Here is a 21,798-nt window from a genome sequence, read left to right as displayed (position 1 = left end):
ATGGCCAGGAGATGCTGGCTCTCTGGGGAGCAGTGGAGGGTCCTGACCTCTCTGGGGCAAACAGCAGACAGGAAGCAGACCAGAGCTAAGTCAGGGGGACAGAAGCAATGTGACTTGCCAAGTTCATGAGCCACGGCATTTTCCAGAAGGTAACTGGAGGAATGCTTCTGAATAGAGTCACAAACATTGAACATAATTGCAAACTTGAATTTGGGTAAAGTATGCCAACACGGCAGTAAGTGGCTCTAACAGCTACCAAGACGTTTTAGACTGAAAATGATGTATTTGCCACAACATCATGACTATTTCCAAGAAATCAAACACAGACAGATTTGATTTGAGGACACTTAAATCAACTATAATAGTCCTCCATAGAAAGTTAATAACAGGACTAGACTAACAAAGAAACCAACCAAATAGCAGCGTGTCAGACACTGACCAAACACAAAGGACTGACTCTGAGGAGCTGTACTCAGCTGGACACTTCAGTAAAATGGTTAGAGGTGAATTATAGGAGACTAATGGGTCTGGATTTAAGAGTACAGGCACATTGAGCTATGTCATTTCATCTCCACACCTGCTCCTTGGGCAGCTTTCAGGTTGACAGTCTACAGGATATGGCTGCTATTTTTAGTGAGTGGACAGGGAAGAGTAAACCAGAGAGTATACGCTGGTAGCTGAGACATAGACAGTGTATGTCAAAATACAACCGTAACTTCAAATAATTCCTTCCTGACAAGTATTTATTAAATGTGTTAGCTATGTACTACACTATCAGCATCTTTTTTTTTATCACTATCTACAACTTGAAATGTATATGTACATATTTTCTCAATCATAGCTGCACATTTAGTCTGCAAGTCTTCTGATGCATTTACATGCCAGTGAGAAGCTTGGAGATTCATGATATCATAACAGAAAAGTGACCTCCCTGCTTAGTGGCTGGACTAACTTTTAAAGCTGCACTAATTCTGTGACTATGTGTATTACAAAAGCGGTCACTCACGATGAACCCATACTGACTTATCGCTCAATTCTGCGGTACTGCTTTCAAAAATAACCTTTGATTAGCCTACTGTGTGTTGCTACGTCAACACCAAACAGCAGATAAATGTCAGCGACTAATTGGTGAAGAAAGCTTGACCTGTAGGGAGCTAAAGACATGTATGTATTTCACAGGAGTTGGTGGAAAACAAACCACTGCTAATACCAGAGAGAATAATGGACTTACATTTATCTGGTTGCCAGGATTGTAGACATACTGAATGTTTAATATTGCCGTGATGTTGACAGGTTTTCAATGTAGTGAGTACACCGCAATCCACAGGTGGACATTTGAATGGTTATCCCAAACGATTTATTTTTGACTAATTGTCTTGTTAAACTTGAGTTTAATGTTGATGCTTCTCCTTCTAGTCTCTCACAAAGTTTACTAATTTAGATTTGGGGATATCTGTGATTATCGATTGATTGCCGTTAAAAATTAATAAGAAGACAATGGGACGTGTAATTTAAACTGTCAGAAAATGTTGTGTAGATTTGCTGTAAGATGCGGAATGCGCCACTAGGTGGAGCCCTTACATATTTATGAGATTGAGTTACACGAGTGCTTGGTATCCACCCGAAAGAGCCACATAAACTGTAAAACAAATCCATCTCCCTGCACTCCAGTCTGGAAAAAAGTGTCAGCGTGCCTCGCTCTGCTCACTGAGGCAGTTGTGAAGATAAACTCTGAAGCATACGGTTGTGAAACTTACACAGAGTTGTTTGGTGGCTGTGCGATATAGCAATCTGAGACTCATGCTAATGCTAAACCAACATGCTAAACAAAAGCAACAGCTCAGTTAACGGAGGCCAGGAGCTGATTTTCAGACAGCAGGACTATAATTATACGTGCTTCCAACAAAGTTAACACAGAAGTGATGAACCGTCATAGTAACACTCCCCTGTTCGAAGTCTAAGCTACAGCGGTGTTCGTCACTGGGACATCTGTTTCCAGCAGCTAGGCCAACATTAGCTACAGCTACATCACATATCATCATATAGATCAGGACTGAAGTCCATTGAGGGGAGATTGGAGTAACCTGTTTTACATGCATTCGATAATGTTATGGTGGCTTTTTTTTCTTTGACAGCAAGGTTTCATCATGGATTTGTCGTTAGCAATGTAGCCTCACCGAGGGAACGAATAGGACGTGTTAAAAATAAGTTAACTGCATCCTTATGGATTTTAATGCGTCCAAGACACAAGACGCGTACCTAGCAACATCCTGTTTTAAAGCTCTTCTGTCCCCTAGTGGCCATAACTCATTAAGTTAGCTCTGATGAAAACATATTAATCCCCATAATCCTTTTCATTAAGTCCATGTTTGCTGATCTTTTGTCTTGTTTTTCTAAACCACAGCATGTGAATACATTAGTTGCAGTTAACTTAAAATTCTGCTCTCAATCCATTATAAGATCAGGCTCAACATCACGCAGATCCAACTGTGAAACTCACAGTTTGCTCGTCTTTTTCTTAAAAAGACACTTGAGCACAAAACTCATTTCCGCTATTCCTGACAAACAACGGGCACGCAGCAGTATCTTTATTCAGAGCCAGTTTCATGCTGCAGGGCCTGGCAAGGGACTATCTCGAGTGGCGTGCTGTCATGTGAACTTCTTTTGCTGCTAAGCCCTTGTCAGTGAGCTATCAGCACCGCACTACAATGAGCAGGTGTGGTGGGGTGGGTTTACCTCAGTGGGATACAGCTAATGCCTTTGCAGAGATGTAAACTGTTTACCCAGCTGGAAGCCACGACAGGACGGTTAGAACTGAATTAATTAGCTGAACACAGTGAGGCTAATCCAGGACACACCGAATTATATATCAGGGGTAACACTTTGTAATTAGTTTCCCCACAGAGGACCATGATTACAAGGCATCGTCATCTGACATTCCTGTGTTGGCTTATGCAGAGGCCAGAAGGCCGGAGACACGTGTTGGTCTGTGTGTGGCCCACTGAACTATAAGCAGACTTGCTGAGTTGCAGTTGTGGTTCACTTTTGTTTTGGGCAGACTTGGCAAAAGCATGACCTCTTTCCATAAATGCTCAATGTGTTGATTTTATGGGTAACTAGTTGAGGTCTGCCCGCCCTGCAGGGGGAACACTAAATAATGAGCATGCCAGTGTTTCTGCGCAACAACTCCTACAGTCACTGGATTTAGTTCTGACAAATTCTAGCACCTTATTATGAGAGCAGGCATTTATCAGGTTGTGCGTATAATTGTATAAAGCGTGTTTATTTACACGCAGTCATGTACATAATCGTTGGTCTGTGCGACGGAGCCACAAGAGAATTTCACACACTGCTGAAAATACTCCGCACCTTTGCTTCTGGGATCTGGTGCTCCATAGTTTTATGATTTAACAAAGCCTTTATCAAAATAAACTTGAAGCACAGGCCAGAGACCAGAGACCTCTTCATTTATCTGGGATTAAAGCGAGGGCGTCAGGCCTCCCAAAATGCTGCTGTTGGAATCTGGTTACATTTAGCAAAGAAACAAGGCTTTTTTAAACAGCCCAATGCATTGTTTCCAAGGTTGTGCCATTATGATCCTTAATAGGACCAAACAAAGCTCTGTATGTGACACCTGAAATATCTGAGGTCTTGTTCGATCGGGATGCAACATCTGAGAATTCCTTGAACATAGTTCAGTTAGGTTGACCTACTTTTCTCCTGCACCTTCCATTTCATCCTGGCTTATAGTCTGCTCTTCTAATTAAACCTTGTGAAGGGAGTAAATACAGCTCTTTGCAAAGCACAAACAACCCAAATCCTGAGGCTCCCACCGAAAAAAGCTACCATCTAAAACACAGTCCTTCAAGATGTCAACCTATCCAGATAATAGCCTGCAGCTGGGCCTAAATGCATTACTCAGTGTTACAGGCAGCACAGTGGTTCTGATCTGACTTTGCAGGGAGTCATTTCCTGTGTGAACTACACAAACAGCCTCCAGCCAGCGTGGTCAAGCCTTCAGTGGCCGCAAACATTCTTTATAGCGACTCCCACACTGACCTCCAGTCAGATGGACACGAAAAGAGAAATTTCTGGATATAAAAATGGACACATGATAATATGCGACTGCAATGCTTCTCATATGCAGGGCAGCTGGGTGAAAGTTTAAGGCTGATATCTGCAGAGGGAACACCATGGCCACGGGAAATTTTGGAGGGGGCGGGATTGTTTTTTGGGTTTTTTTTAGGGTCATGGAGGGAGACTTGGAGGCTAGAGGTAAACTATTTCTGAGTAAGACCTAATTGTGAAGGAATTCCCATCTATAAATGCTTTATCTGGGAAACATGTCAGAGTGTGTGGAGGGGAGACCACAACAATGTTTGGAATTTGTGACGCTCAGCATTTTTAGATCTGGAAATATTCCAGAGGCACAGCAGATAGTAACAACCGAGAAAAAAACATTCATATGTCAACACACTGAACGTGGATGTGTGTGTGTGTGTGTGTGTGTGTGTGTGTGTGTTTACTCACGCTGAGCGTCCTTCCACATCAAGCTTGGTGGGGATGATGCCCTTCTTGCTGAGAACAGCAGCGACCTTGTCCACCTCGCTGCGTTCCACCGCCTTCATCAGCCGATCATCATACTTGTTCCAGTCTGTGTTCTGACAAAGATGAGAATGAGTCAGACATACAGTATGTTATGTATTTCACAAACCAAATCATTAAGTATTTTACCTACTTAGTTTAAAAGTAGAGAGTTATGCCTATAATTTGGTTTCCAGTTCTTTAAGTTGACTAATTAATGCAGCAGTGACATAAGCATGTGAAGCACAAACTCATTTCTGACACAAAAACAACGACAGAAATATTGGTCATGTAATTTGTTCTTTTGTGGTACAATAATAGACTCAAGTAAATGCAGAATGTGCCAAGAATGTGCTGCACTTTCACTAAATCTCCCACCCCCCATGAGTGATGGCTGCAAAGCATGGGAACAGAGTAGTTTTAAGGCTTCTGGGAAGCACAGTGAAGAGTGGTGCTTTATACTGAGATAATAAATGAACAGAGAACACACAAGCATAAATTATAACCTTCACGGAGATCCAAACACAAGCAATTTGTACATTCACAGCAGCAATGCACTTAAACTCAACAATCAAAAATAATTATAGCACACATACATCACTGTGACATGTACGATATCCAGTGGACGCGAAGCGATGAATGAGTCACTAAATTGATCCGCCAACAGTAACTGTCCCAATCCGCCTCAAGAAGAACTCCTTCAGTGCATTACCACTATTTTAAAGCACATCTTTCAGGAAATTCAATTTGCAGACAAAGCATAAGAACAGAACAAACAGCAACCACAAAAACAGCTAATGGTGACAAACTGAATCACTACCAGTGAATACCTACAAAGTGCATGGAGGTGCATTTCAGCCAGCGGCTCATCTTGGGTGAGTGGAGCTGGTCCTTGCACCGTGCTACTGAAAAGGTTGCCACGGTTCCGGTTTACAAAAGCAAAAACTGAGAAAAAAAAGTATATAAAAAACGCCCTCAGTCTCTCAGTGCACTCAACCAGTGAGTGCAACAAAAAACGGATGAGAGGACAGAGGGGTGACAGTCTATACTGCAAGGGAGATCCTCTTGTGGAAGGCTCAACCTCTGGAGTTTCCCTCACTTGAGGCAGAGAAGTTCATTTGGCAGGATTTTCTAAGCATTCCTGTGTTGCTCACGGGCTCTGCCTGTAAGTTCATCACTGCACAGCAGCTTGGTTGATGGTAAAAGGGAGGAGAAGGAGGAGTAAGAGGAGGAAGGAATGGAGGTGGAGAAGCAGTAGGGCCAGCCCTGCCAGCCCTGGGACCTGCCCTGGCCGGCAACTGCAACTCCTCCTCTGGGGGGGAAGTCAGCTCAGCCTGGCTACCTCTCGCCTCCCCCGAGTGGTTCCCCCTCTATTCTCGCCTTTATCCTCAAACCTTCAGTTCACCTCAGTCTTCTTCTGTTTTGATCCTCTTCCTCTTCTTCTCTGGTTTGTTTTCTATGTGTAAAAGCTGCGAGCTACTTGCTGTACAAACAGTAGCTACAGAGCTTCTCTTTGCCTCCTCTCTCTTCTGTCAGTGGTCTTCAGCGTCTTCACCGCACCAAATGGCAAGTCAGTCAGACTCAGTGGGGTAAATATGTGAGCTCTCCCAGGTTTAAAATATCACCCCCTCCCTGGTAAACATCAGTGGTGCAGACAGCCCTGTAGACTGGTTACCTCTTTATTTTTTGACCCTCCAACCTTTCTGTAGTGACTGATAGGAAGACAGGGGCTAAGAATACATTCTGGACATGCCTGCACCATGAGTAATGGCTTTAGTGTCTATCACCACTGCCAGCATGAAACAAGGCCAGCCAGAAAGACCTTGCTTACATTGCCACCCCCCACCATGCTCCCTGCTTGCCTCCATCTGAAAATATTAATGTCAGAGGGGGATTATGGTTTGCACATTTGAAGTGGTCTTGGCACTGACCCTCACAGGACACTACTGGGCCAAGAGCTGCTGTTAACCCATCCATCTAAAGAGGGTGGTGTGGCTCCAAAGCCCCCTGATCCTGGCTGCACGGTAGCAAGGTTAGATGTCAGTCTTTTTACAACCAGCTGTCTGAGACTGCAGCCCCACCAAAAACTACAACCACACATAGTAAACAATGCACAATAACACTTTCACTTTTACTAGTTAAACCATCTAAGGGAGAAAAAAAAAAAAGTGCAGCAACCCGAGGACCCGTTTAATTTACACACTGCATCAGCTCCTTGTGGCCTCATGTTACTTTCTGCTGCCAGACTGGCGTTAACAGAGCAGCACTGATATCCACAAACATGCAAAAAGACCTCCTCCGCATGACATGTCATATGAAGAAGTAGGTGTCAACTTACGAAAGCTGCTCACCCTAGCATAGAGACAAAGGCGCCAAAATGGCACCTAGCCACACAGCATACTGGACACCGGTCACGTAAATGTCTCACATGGGTGTGCTGGTGTGTGCCGTGTGTGTATTTGTTAGGGAATCTGTTAATGTACTAGTTAACGATAGGGCTGTTAGCAAGCCAGAGTTGCCACTGCAGTAGCGACTCACTCACTGACACAAACAAAAATCATTATAGGTTTTTAAGTATAAATTGATATTTTAAAGTAATATTAACTATTGTTGTCTTCGTAAAATATTTGGTCTAAACTGTGTGGGGGAGTTATGGTCACTGATATGATGCACATTTTCTTTGATGATCTAAGCTTGAATCACTTTATGGTCGCGCAGCCTTGAAGACTGGAAAGGATGATGATGAGGACACAAGGATATCTAGTTTCATTTCATGACGTCAATATGATGTCAATGTATCTCCCTGATTTGCTTTCATACGCTGGAATGATGACAACACATTCAAGCACAGGAATATGTGTGAAGTTTATTTCAAAGGACTGAGCTCAGCAACATTTAATCTAAGGTGTGTGTAGAGCTAAAAGACATTGAGAAAAAAACATGAGGATAGTTTACTTTATATTACACACATTATGAGTTTTTTTAATTCAAAATTTCACCAAATATTTAATTTTCGTAACTTTACTTGGAATGCCGCAATCTCCTTTTTTTTGGGTGCAGACACAGAATGCTGATTGTCTATGAGCCATATCGGCCTGTAGACGGTCAATACCGATCTTTTTTTGTTTTGTTATAGCAGCTGGTGAGTTTCACCGCTTGGTAGTGCACAGGGATCTCCACCAGGTGGCAGTGGAACCCAGACATGAATGCTGTCGGACTGTACGGCGCAAGGTAAAAAACCACAAAAAGTTCTTGTTTCTTGTTAGTTTCCGTTCAATCAACAGAGCAGTACAAAGAACTCTCGAGGGCAGATGCAACAAGCAGCCAACAGTTAGTCGAGAGAGACAACTAAAATATGCAATGAAATCTTTCTCTCCTTTCTCTTGCGCCTTGTGCAGTAGTCAGTGCATGAACAGTAAATATTTACAATGGACAACATCATGGTTTGGATGTTATCATGCTAATATTTTTAATTTGCATTTAACACAAGGTACAGCTGAGGCTAATGGGAATGTTGTAGATTTTGAAGTATTTAGTCATAAACCAAAGTGATGATGGTGCTAGATATAAAGTTAAGCAATAACCAAGATATTAAAATCCTAACTGAGCAGCACACAAATGTATTTCTCAAATTTCACAGAAATTAGGGCTGGGCAAAATGATGATGTTATATCGTTATCTAGATATAAGATTACATATCATCTTCGATTTTGGTTACCGTTGTATTGTGATAGGGCGAAAATGGTATTTTTCCCCACATTTTAAAGGCTGCATTACAGTAAAGTGATGTCAATTTATCGACTTACCAGACTTTTCTATTTGTTTAAACGCACGCCTTAACACACTTTGTTGTTATATCCACATTATTAATGATTCATCTACAACTACAATAGTCATCCCTACAACTTTGTTGCAATAGAGAATGTATTTGGTCAAAAATACTCTAATGTTCGACTTTGTCTCCAAGTCCTAGCGTTAATTAAATGTTTTCAAGGAGATTTAAAAATATTGATATGTATTGTGTATCGAGATATAGTTGGAAAATATCATGATATAATTTTCAGGACATATCACCAGGCCCTAACAGCAATCTATCCAATAATTAGAGATTTTTCTCTGAAAACCAAAAATAGAATTACCGCCTTGCGATCGCATGCCTCCACCAACCAGTCAAGCTGTAGTTTACATCCATTTCTGTCCAGACTAGTTTGCAGTCAAGACAGCGGACAATGCTTCAAACTCTTCAATCCAGCAGCACAAAGGATCAATACGATCAGCACAGGGTCAAGGAGAGCACCAAAGATTAGTGCCACCAATTCAGTGTCTGACCAAATGTCTCCCCTTTTGTTCCCGAGTTATTATGACGTTGAATAATGGCCAGAAAAGTGCTTTTAGAGAACATTTTGATGTCACAGTGAAGGTAAGCTTTGACCTTTTGGATGTAAAATGTCTTTATCACTTATGTTATTGAATATTTGTGTGAAATTCTGTCACAATTAGCATATAAATTCTTCAATTGTGGCCAAAAATGTGTCTGGGGAGGTCACAGTGACCTTTGACCACCAAAATCAGTTCATTCCTAAGTCTAAGAGGATATTTGTGCCAAATTTGAGGATATTCCTTCAATGTGTTCCTAAGATGTGACGTTCACAAGAACTGGATGGACAGATGTACACTGCTCAAAAAAATAAAGGGAACACTAAAATAACACATCCCAGATCTGAATGAATGAATGAAAAATTCTTATTAAATACTTTGTTCTTTACATAGTTGAATGTGCTGACAACAAAATCACACAAAAATTATCAATGGAAATCAAATTTATTAACCCATGGAGGTCTGGATTTGGAGTCACACTCAAAATTAAAGTGGAAAAACACACTACAGGCTGATCCAACTTTGATGTAATGTCCTTAAAACAAGTCAAAATGAGGCTCAGTAGTGTGTGTGGCCTCCATGTGCCTGTATGACCTCCCTACAATGCCTGGGCATGCTCCTGATGAGGTGGTGGATGGTCTCCTGAGGGATCTCCTCCCAGACCTGGACTAAAGCATCCGCCAACTCCTGGACAGTCTGTGGTGCAACGTGGCATTGGTGGATGGAGCAAGACATGATGTCCCAGATGTGCTCAATTGGATTCAGGTCTGGGGAACGGGCGGGCCAGTCCATAGCATCAATGCCTTCGTCTTGCAGGAACTGCTGACACTCCAGCCACATGAGGTCTAGCATTGTCTTGCATTAGGAGGAACCCAGGGCCAACCGCACCAGCATATGGTCTCACAATGGGTCTGAGGATCTCATCTCGGTACCTAATGACAGTCAGGCTACCTCTGGCGAGCACATGGAGGGCCGTGCGGCCCCCCAAAGAAATGCCACCCCACACCATTACTGACCCACTGCCAAACTGGTCATGCTGGAGGATGTTGCGGGCAGCAGAACATTCTCCGCGGCGTCTCCAGACTCTGTCCCGTCTGTCACATGTGCTTAGTGTGAACCTGCTTTCATCTGTGAAGAGCACAGGGCGCCAGTGGCGAATTTGCCAATCTTGGTGTTCTCTGGCAAATGCCAAACGTCCTGCACGGTGTTGGGCTGTAAGCACAACCCCCACCTGTGGACGTCGGGCCCTCATACCACCCTCATGGAGTCTGTTTCTGACCGTTTGAGCAGAGACATGCACATTTGTGGCCTGCTGGAGGTCATTTTGCAGGGCTCTGGCAGTGCTCCTCCTGTTCCTCCTTGCACAAAGGCGGGGGTAGCGGTCCTGCTGCTGGGTTGTTGCCCTCCTACGGCCTCCTCCACGTCTCCTGATGAACTGGCCTGTCTCCTGGTAGCGCCTCCATGCTCTGGACACTATGCTGACAGACACAGCAAACCTTCTTGCCACAGCTCGCATTGATGTGCCATCCTGGATGAGCTGCACTACCTGAGCCACTTGTGTGGGTTGTAGACTCCGTCTCATGCTACCACTAGAGTGAAAGCACCGCCAGCATTCAAAAGTGACCAAAACATCAGCCAGAAAGCATAGGAACTGAGAAGTGGTCTGTGGTCACCACCTGCAGAACCACTCCTTTATTGGGGGTGTCTTGCTAATTGCCTATAATTTCCACCTGTTGTCTATTCCATTTGCACAACAGCATGTGAAATTGATTGTCAATCAGTGTTGCTTCTTAAGTGGACAGTTTGATTTCACAGAAGTGTGATTGACTTGGAGTTACATTGTGTTGTTTAAGTGTTCCCTTTATTTTTTTGAGCAGTGTATATGAACGGAAGGACAACCAAAAGACAAAACACTGTTGCTGGCACAAGGACAAAAAAATGTCATCCCTTTGTGAGGGAACCAAAAATATCCAGTCTAAAGTTCATGGAAATCCATCACCATGAAATGTTCAAACTGTTGAGATATTTCAGCCTTTCAAACTTGCCTTGGCATCCATACAGCCACACCACTAATGTGGCTACAAAACAAAAGCTGATCACTGACCAGTCAAACTGATCAAAAGCAAAAAGGTCACAAACTGGATTGGGCCAGCAGCTTCTCCTGATTGCATTGCATGGTATTCAACCCTTGCGTGCAACTGAAACAAACACATTCCCTAAAGTTTCTATTTTAACACAGCAACCTTGGGGACGAAACATCACCTGACCCTGGATGAGCCAGTTCAGGCCCCTACCTGTCCACACAGATTATTCTGGGTGTCATTTAGAGACTGTTGTCATCTTCAGTTCAGGTTTTCCATCTCTGTCTACATACTGTAACTCTTTCCAACACCTCAATTTCCTGCCTCTCTCAGCCCCTGGCCAGACGAAAGGGTCTCTAATGTCCTCATAGATGAAATCACCGGCAGGAAATATCTGTCTGGTCATCTGATAACACACCGAAGCCAGGACCAAAACATAAAGCTGTACGCCAATATGTCAAGTGATAGTGGTGTCCGATGCCAAACTGCTGTTACTGATGTGGTTTCATAAGATTATGACTACAGGGATGATCTGGGGAGACATCTGTGAAGAGACGTAATAACATGAAATGTAAACCTTTGACCTTTCATGTGTGAAGTGGATAGGTATATAAAAGTGTGGAACTTTCACAGTACTTTTTTTTTTTTTACTACTTTTAATTAGGGATAAAAAGATACCAAAAGAGTATGACAAGAACAATATGGGAAATTTTCAAGGAGGACAAGTTCAGATTTTTCATAACTCTGTCTCAATACAAGAGTTCTTGGTGGCTGAACTCACTTCTCTTGTTCGTACTGATCATTCTGTGATCCCTTCCTTGCTATGTGTTATTCCAATGGTAAAGAGGAGGAAAAAATCCACAGTCTTAGTTCTGTGTAAAATTGCTTTAAGGGGTGTTGGTGGCTTAGTGGTAGAGCAGGCGCCCCATGTACAAGGCTGTTGCCGCAGCGGCCCGGGTTTGCCTCCAGCCTGTGGCCCTTTGCTGCATGTCTCTCCCACTCTCTCTCTCTCTCCCCCTTTCACACTTCACTATCCTATCAATTAAAGGCAAAAATGTCCGAAGAAATATCTTTTAAAAGAAAAATTGCTTTACAAAAATTTAAAAGCAATGGTTATCTCCCAAATTTAGTAGAAAAGTCTCTCCACAGCAGGTCAGCAAAGAAACAGAGTGGAAAAAGTAATGACTTTCATACTAAAAAGACGCTAACTTTTGAAAATACAAACTTAAATTGACTTAGATTGTTGACCCATCAGAGAACCTCAAGAAAAAGTATTTTTGCACAGAACCCAGACGGAGGATTTTGTGTCTGAAGAGATGATTTCATGGCCATTATGGACATCAGGAATCATTACAGCAAGCAATAACTCCTTCACTGTGCATTTGCGCCCGTGTTAACCAATTGGTCTGTTCAGACAGGATGCACCGCAGCCCAGAGCTCTGTGGCCAGCCTGCAATCTGCAGCGATAACTTCGGTGTCTGGTCTATTTTTAACATGAACCACAAGCAAACCTGGCTAGAAAACACACTGATAATCTAGTCTGAGTGATATAAAGGATACATTAGATATGATAAAAATGATCTGATTACGATAAATGATAAAATATGCATCCCAGACAAAGTTCTACATGTGATTAGGGGGAAAAGGGGGTTCAGAGTCTCTTACTGACCGGCAAAGAGAAATGTGCAGGCGACTGCTCACAGGTAGCGATGCGACAATTTACAGATCAGGGCACTTCCATGTCTTGTATGAACATGGCATTCATTTTTTTTTAAATATATATATAACTTTATTTTTGTAAGCAATAAATTTCAAGCAGGTCAACTGCTGTACATTGCCAATATCAAAATGACAGGTATACAGATCTTTTTAACAATAGTAATATAAAAGAAACAACAAACCAATAAAGAAACAAAGCCTGTCGGAAAAACAAATTGTGACAGAAAAGATAAACATTTACAGGACCTGCTTTACAATTCGGTGCGACCACAACTTGAGGACCAATGTCCTTAGATTGTCTTCTGATAAAGTGACCATTTCTGCCATTTCTTTGCAAACAAATCTTCCCTTAATCTTAACATAAAAGTCGGTCTTTCCATAGTCCTTATTTCCTGTATCAGACCAAACCATTGTTCCCACTTAGGTGGATCAGGTTTAAACCAGCTCCTAGTTATAGTTTTTCTTGCCGCTGTAAGGAGAGCCTTAACCAAGTATTGATCCTTCTTAAGTGTAACTGGCAAAACATGACCCACATACAAAACAGTGCATGACAGCAGGATATTATAACCAAGCACTTCAACCAAGACAGAATGTACATCTTCCCAAAATGACTTCAGTTTTTCACAACTCCAAAAAATGTGTGTGTAGTACGCTTCTTTACAACCACATTGTCTGCAACAGGGCTGGTACACTGAAGAGGTTTTACTGCTGATCTTAGGTGTGATAAAAAAAACGCACTAAATTCTTCCAGTTAAACACCCTGAGCTGCTGAGAGCTTGTGGAAGAATGTAGAGATTCACACATATCATACCAAACTTCTGTTGAAATGTTCACATTCAATTCGTTTTCCCATTTTGATTTCAAATACATTGATGAATTACCTCCACATTCTCTGATGCTTTCATAAAACGGCGTTCAATTTTTGTATTAGGTCAGACTTGAATAATCTCAACCTGTTCTTTAATACTCTGACTGATTTGGTGACACAGAAACACATTATTCACATGAAATTGCTCAAATTTGATTCTCTGCACCACAAAGGGCAAAGCCTGCTATTATTAATTTAATTTATATTTTACCATTTTTATCCACATACTAAAAAATGACAACATCAGCCAGAGCACTTTCAGTGTATGAGTAAATCTGTTAGCCGCTGTAACAGATAACTTGTGTTCACAGTGTGAGGCAGTGATAGAGGCTATAAAAATAATACTATTTCCTGTTAAGACAAAACTAACGATCAGCAGTGACGCTCTGTAAGGCCATACCTAGGCATAATGGTCCTTAAGCTAAATGCTAACCTCAGCACGCTAACATGCTTTACCAACTACTGGTAAGTTAGTGTGTTAGCATGCTAGCATTTGCTATTTAGCATCAAAAGCAAAGTACACCCGAGGCTGATGGGAATGTCATTAGTTGTGTAGCTGTTTAATTTGGTCATAAGCCAAAGTATTGGACAAATAAAAGTTTTAATGTGATGGTGGTGCTATATTATCCAGAGTGGGGCATGACTGTTTGCACCAAATTTGCACTAATTAACATTTTTATCTGAATAACTTTGTTAACTTAGGCTGTACTGTCCGGTTTATCTGATAATTGGCATGAAATAAGCAACCCCATAAAGCACACACCAATTAACTGAAACAAGTTTAAACAAACTACTGGAGAGACATTTAGACGCTCTGACAGCTCGCATCAGAGGCACAAACTGTACTGTTTATATTTTTATCATTTATCCCCGGAGATACCTGTTTGGGACATTAAAATAGCTGCATGCTGTGTGAATATCTTAGTGACAAGCTGATTTATTGGTGCAATATACCCTGGCAGTGAAAAGCCAAAACTCGAGCTGCGTTAGTGTTAATGACAACTTTAAGAGCAAGATCAAATACCAGAAACTGTGCCACAGAAATCTCTAGAAATTACGTCAGCCACAGCTGTTGCCTTATGATGGACATTAAATAAACAATACAGGCGCAAACGATGCTAGTCAGAGCAGTTATCCATCAAGGAAGAAACGTATCCTCTTCATGGCTGCCTTTAAAAAACATATTTCAATTTTAAGCCAGTCATTCTTTCATTAATTTCTGAGTAGTGGATGACAGGTATTATTAGTTTAGTGGCAAACAGAGAATTTTTAAGGACAATATTTACTCTCTCCCCTTACCACTACCACCGTCTAACAATGAGCATGTTTTTTCTGGGACTGCTGTTAGCAGTAGCTCTTTTACACCCCCATGCACCACTATACACCCCCCATCTAATCTGTGACGATAGACCTGAGCATGAAGTAGTGAACTGTGCAACTGTCTGGGCATGTAGAGTGTAAATGAAACCCCATCAGGGGCAGAGACAGAAAGGGTGGAGGAGGAGAGAGAATATGTGAGGTGAACAAATATGTAAAAGAACAAGGGGAGAGGTGAGAAATTGACAAGATATAGCTTGCTCGCTGTCAATCTGTCGTTACGGGACAGGTAAATTGATGCTTCAGAGTGAAAGCCCCTCTTAGATCAGGCCAGGCACCCCACTGATGGTTCAGGCCAGGTGTCCTCTGTTTTTGGTATGTACACGAGGCACTCGCTGCATATCTGGGTGGCTGCTAAACAGAGGACCACTCTTGCTGGGCAGAGTGTGGACTGGATGTTGGGGGACAGGCAGACAGACACGCCCTCTGGTGGTGAACAGAGAAATGACAGGTCCAATTCACTAAGGTCGATTTTATCCCAGGACAGGGGAAAGGTTGACAATGGTCAACTTCAGTGTTCAATGAATCCCTTGTCTGTCTGCACTGTTAATATTTAAATGGTCAAACTACTACGGAACATGCAGTCTAGAGAACTTATTGTATATAATATTATGTGAATGATTTTGCAATTTAAGCACACATTATAAGAATAAAGTTCAGGTTTCAGGAGTCAGCATGGTGTGCACATTATTTCAGAGGTTTGCAGAGCTTTATAGAGGTATGATGCTCACAGGAATAAAATATCACAATATTTTTCCATTATGTGACAACACACTGTGTGACTGTGCCTTGATACATCATTTTATCAGAATATTGGGTGCTAGGGTACAGTATGTGTGGAAAAACAAAAGAAAACATTAGCAATGTGGCTTTTACAGCCTAGCACTTATTAAATATTATAAATTCTATGCTTTGATTGGAGTCATATTGTATCAGTTGACAGGAAAAACTACAACAGATTTTTGTAAATGTGCATTGAAAGGAAACTTGCATATTTGTGAACCTATTTTTCCATGTTTTTGTCTCTAAGTGACTCATGGAAACTGAAATTGGTGCAGTATTGAGAAAGGTCGCTCCAGCAGTGGCAACAAACAGGCTGCAATGCAATTTATGTCCATTAAAAGTGTTTGTTTTTGCCACTGACAGGCTCAGATCCTTATTTTAGGTGTCTGACAACATTACAGTAAAGACTCTTCAGACCTCTTTCCCTACCTTTTACTGATCTGGTCTGTTTATCATTATGTGTAACCAAGTCTCGCTGAAGAAGTCTCGTTCTGAAATCTTGCAGACTTTTCCACATTGTTGAAATCAGCTAAATATTCAGCCATGACACTGAAAGTCATTTAGATAACATTAAGCTAGGCTTTCTGTACTCTGATACAACAAACTCTACCCAGCACTCCTCTCTCCATCTCTCACTTACATATCCACAGTTATTTTTCCCACAACAAATCATCTCTTGCGAGATTTCAGAGCAGGACCTCTCCTTGAGTGAGACTTGGTCACAGCAACAAACAGACCAACAAAAGGTAAAGAAAAATGATTTCTCCTTAGTCATTAGTTCAAGGTCCACACAGTTTATTACAGTGTCATACTTGCATTTGGTCATGTCGTCGAAATAGTTTGCTGTCTCTGTCCGTTAGTCAGTCACTCTACAGCAGGAACAGTCACTTTAAAATAAAAGCTCTGTGTTGGAAATTCACTGTACTTCAAAATAAAGTGTATTTTTTACAAACCTGACATGCTTGCGAGTCACTTGCAGTCCCTATAGAATGGACCCGCAGCCCACTTTTGGACCAAGACCCACCACTTAGTAACCACTGCTCTATAGGGTCCTTTCTGTAATGTTGTCAGACATTTCTAACAACAATTTGACTACATGACGAGATAACTACAAACATGACTTTTAAAATGGATGTAAATTGATGATGCACAATTTCCTGCTGGGATTACATTGCAGCCTATTCAGCAGTCTCTCGAAATACTGAGCCAGTGACAAAAATTGTCGTCTCCATTAGTCACTTACTGAAGTTTCCCTTTAATTGGGCTTCCACGACTAACACAAAACTAATCTCAAAGTGAGAGCAATTACCTCAAATCTGCCTAAATTAAGTACAAATATGGACCACACATTTACACATTTAAGAGTAAAAAAAACGTCACTGAGTAAGGTACAGTAAGACCAATTCTAAGAAAACAGAAAAATGGCAGGCTGCCCTGAAATACTGATAAAAACTGATAACATAGGTCTGTTTTATGGTCCTTGAGTTAAGCTTGAACCAGCTGAACATGATAAAACCCATGTGGTAAAGTGGATAACTGGTGACCCTCTCAAGATATCCTCACTGGTGCTGCCCATGGATCCAAAATGGAGTCTGTCCAGCTGCATGCTCACACCGTTTTAGATGACTTATGACCCACAGGGCAAAGCCTTTCCTTGCTATTTTCTCCTACTTCCGACTCCCGCTGCCAGGCCAGGAGATCAGCTTTCCAGTTGCCCAAACCCTGTGAACTTTGCCCCTGCCAACTCCTCAGTTAAGATAGTCTCTACAGTATTACAGAAACTGAAGGCCATAATGTAGTTTCTGAAATATGGTTCTAGAAAGACAATGGTGTCATTCATGAGAGATATGTTTACGAACCCTCTATCAGTTGCTGATATCTGAAAAGTCTATTATTGAATCTGAACAAAACCCCTCTTAAGGTAATGCATTCTTATCTCTACTGCCTTTATCCCAAATGGATTTGGAGGATTTTACTGAAGCACTAATGTGTTTTTCAGACCTTCAAAGCTTATTAAATAATTGTGTGAAGCATCTAATGAGAACTGTTTTATCTCTAAAATGTCTTCAAAGGGGGCTCCACGAGGAACACTTTGCAATTATTCTAAAATCATTAAGATAAAAATGAATTACTATTACTCAGAGGTGGGGGACTCAAGTCATATGACTTTAAAAATGATCCATAGACTTTGTTGTGAGCAGTTGTAGGAGCTATTTTCTTTTCAGGTGCCAATCGTATCACCACAAAGATGCAAGAGTGCATCTACTCATGAACGAGAGGCTCGTGCTGTTGACAGCACGTGATATGAACAACATGACCCAGCTCAAGACACACAAAACTGAGATACACAGAAAAAGGGAGAATTCACACAATTTGAAAATTAGTTTTTAGCCTATGTTTGGCTACTTAATGCTGCCTTAATACCACTGAGATATTCACTGTGACACTTAACAGTGACCAAAACAGATGAGGGGAAGTAGAACAACAAAGCAGTGTAGTGCAGACCAACCTCAGTTAAAATATATATGAAACACATTATAGATTAAAACAAAATGATGAAGGAAAATTCCTAATTATTGGTAAGGCGTCTTCCTCAGCTGAGCTGTAACATTAGTTAACTCTGTGGTGCTTGTGCCTGGTGCACACTACACAATATCAGCCCAATTATAGCCCGACACAGCATCGTATGGTGTTGGCTCAGATTGTGAATGAGTGTCGTACGCGATAATCCATCGTTTCATCTCGTGTAGTGTGTCATAGTAGACGACAACTGACGCCACAACTGGGACACCTCACATCATTCCAACAGAAAGTCATGTTAAGATTTTCTTTTTGTCCAATAGGGTCATAGAGCGATCTGCTGCCGTAGACAACTGTATGCCAACAACAAGCCCAGCCTTTATGATATTTCCTCTTGGGATGTTACCACACAGAGTAAAAAGGGAATATTTATGGGGTAAAACAGCAGAGGCACTTTTTCAACCCGGTGAGTACTGCAGGAGTTAAAGCAAGAAAAAAATTTGTGCCTGAAATGTGGAGCACGGAAGATTTGTGTGCCTGAAATCTGAAATCTTTTCCGGAGTGGGGGGCTTGGTGTTGCAGTCACAAAATGAAGAAATAGAAATGTATGTGTTGCAAAGGAACGTGTTTAGTATTAAAACGAACAAAAAGATTATAGCTTTAGTCATTACTTTTCAGATTAAACTTTTATAGCATAATGAGTTTATAAATAAAGATTAAACTTGCAGTGGTTACCAGACTTTTGACTTATAGCTCCTACATCTCTTTTTTGCCTTGGTGCTATTCATTTTTAGAAGCTAAATCATTTAGGCTGTTTGCAAAATTGTATCGCGCTTGATGTGAATTAAACAGGCAATTACATCGAAATTTCGCCTCTGGGCAAGCATGTCATCATTGAAATGGATCATATAATGTTGTGGTGGTGACTTTAAAACTTCAGCATAGAGGATTTTTATTGCAGCTTTTGTTTCTGTCTGGTTTCTGTTACCTTACCTTCAAAATTACCGGTGGCTTACCGGAGCCTCTCCTGCTCCGTCTGAGCTCTGTGTCTCAATGTGACATGATGTGAAAGCATGCACAGGCATCAGTGTTGATTGGCTATCACTTGTGACATGTAACCAATCAGATGGGGCTGTAGGCGGGACATTGTTACAAAGCTCAGTGCAGTGGGGACTGCAGGCAGGGAGGGAGATGACTGTATCAGAGGCAAAGGAGCGAGTTTTAAAGTACATTTATTTGATCGGTTATCAATGAAAAAACGTCCAATGCTGATTATGGTAAACAGTAGGTTGTGTTTACTCGCACACTGTGCGCCCAGATCATTTTCCCGGTTCACACATATATATATATTTTTTTAGGGGCAAATGTGAGTGAAATGCTCACACTGCAGAGCACTTCTGCCCGTGCCGGACAGAAACTTCGGCACGCTGGAAATCCGGCGCTGTGCCGGAGAACTTTAACCCCTGGTACTGCCATTAGCACCAAGCTAGCAAACAATGTTATTTCTTCATAATGGAGGGTACAAAAGAATAAAAATGAAAAAATAGTGGCAGGGCTTTTACTTACCACAACAGCAGAGGCTACCAGCTAATTATTTATTATTCCCTCTGTATTCTTATATTTTTCCTTTTTATCCGCCCGTTTGCCTTGATAAAGTTAATGCATCGCGCCGTCATTTCAAACTCAACACTGCTTGTATCTGTTTTAAATTAAAAGCCCCTTATAACTTGTTGAGAGAATCCCTTCATTTTCGAAATAGGCTTTTATTGTGAAACATTTGCAGGAACTTGTTGTGGAGGATTCAGTGACTTGCATGTTTGCGTACGGTACTTCAAATGTAGCTCCTGCCGTCTGGTGGCACTTTTTCATTATTACAACAACATTACAGCTGGGATATGAACAGACACAGTGACTGAAATAAAAGTAATAATGATAAAAGTAGGACAAGAATAATCCGATGACATCACACATGTCGTAAAAGACGACTGGGGATGACTGGTGTGGATCATCGCGCAGTCTGTCATGTCTGTCGGCCAAGTCACGGCACCATTTTATGACTCCACAATCGCCTAATCTGACATAGTGACCGTCAGAATGGACAGAAATGTTGTGTAGTGTGAACCAGGCATTAGTGAGCTCGTTGTACATGCACGCTTCCTCCTTCACAGTGATACTGTCGACAGATGAAAAGAAAATTGTTCCTACATTCAACTGTTCAAAACAGGGTCTGTGGATTATCTTGAGTAACCAGGTCATGATTTCTGTAATAAGACACTGATGTTGAGTTTTCGAAATGTATTTTCTTGACACGTTAAACACCAGAAGCTGAGTGCCATCTAGTTCTATTATATTTGAGAGAAGGCAGACATCTCCAACACTCTGCACCTCGTACCAAAAAACCTAGACTGATTAAAAGCACCACAAGTAAGAGGTAAAATATGCAATTTTGATTTTGTGGTGAACTGTTCCTTTAAAATACCCATTTGCTGTAAAATGTCAGCAGCTTAGCTCACACATTTTAACATCCATCACTGAAATAACAATGTTCCGAAGCAGGAGAATTAAAAACAAGCAGTGTTGTGGGCTTTGGCTGTAGATGGCTGCCGGTATGGCTGATATTATTGCAGCTGGTCTGATGATGTGGAGATAAAAGAAAAGAACAGGGCAGACAGGGAGCCGCGGGGCTGTGAAATGATTTCCAATAATGAAGGTCGCTATTGTAGAAACACTACAGTGAATTAACAAGGTGGTGATTTTCTTAAAGAGCTATTATATTTCAAGAAAACACCATTATAATAAGCATTCTCAGTGCCATGAGAGACAATAAGGGAACACACCCTTCCAAACTTTAAGGTTATGTGCCTGAAGGGAGTATTGTGAAGAATGAAGGCTGTTGTTTTTATCTCACCTCAAGAAAAATGATGAGGCGATATTAGGGAAAACACCACAGGAGTCTTTTGTCTGCCATGGCCCTATTTGGTTAAATGAGGAGCTCTTAGGGCATGCTGGTACTTGGGCACAAATGGTGGTGATGATGCCTGTTTGGCCGGCACTTACAAGTCATCACACACACAGGCAGGGCGAGGAATGTGCCTGGAGGGTTGGTCAAATGGGCTAGGCTTCCTAAAATCATACATATACAAAAAACTCTCTTGCAGAATGTCTTAAAACAATGGTGCTCAATGCTGTAATGCAACTTCAATTTGGATTTCGCAAAGAATAGGGAGAGGCTACAAAGTTTCCACCACACAGTATGCCTCCAGTGAAGCAACACATTGCATAGATTTTCCACACAACATCTTCCAAAGCTGAAAAGACATGATGAAAAGACACCTGATGAGAAAACTAAAGAAATACATTTATGTAATACAAATAAAAAAATCAATTAAAGTGTAGTAAAAGACATTTGAGCTGCCATATTCAATTCCTAAAAAAAAAAAAAAAAAAACCCACTTAACTCACATGGTGTTAGATAACAATCAGGTAGAT

At 41.5% G+C, this 21,798-nt stretch overlaps 1 protein-coding gene across 1 annotated transcript in view; it reads right to left on the bottom strand.

Moving 5' to 3' along the window:
* Positions 1-21,798, bottom strand: part of uacab (uveal autoantigen with coiled-coil domains and ankyrin repeats b) — a 70,828-nt gene that overhangs the window by 25,579 nt on the left and 23,451 nt on the right. The window contains 1 exon segment of the mRNA XM_049593883.1: positions 4,531-4,661. Within this exon segment, the coding sequence (XP_049449840.1) occupies positions 4,531-4,661 (131 nt within the window).

Source organism: Epinephelus fuscoguttatus, linkage group LG2 (genome assembly GCF_011397635.1).
Source record: "Epinephelus fuscoguttatus linkage group LG2, E.fuscoguttatus.final_Chr_v1".
In the NCBI taxonomy this organism is placed as follows: domain Eukaryota; kingdom Metazoa; phylum Chordata; class Actinopteri; order Perciformes; family Serranidae; genus Epinephelus; species Epinephelus fuscoguttatus.
This window is presented reverse-complemented; position numbering and strand designations above follow the sequence as displayed.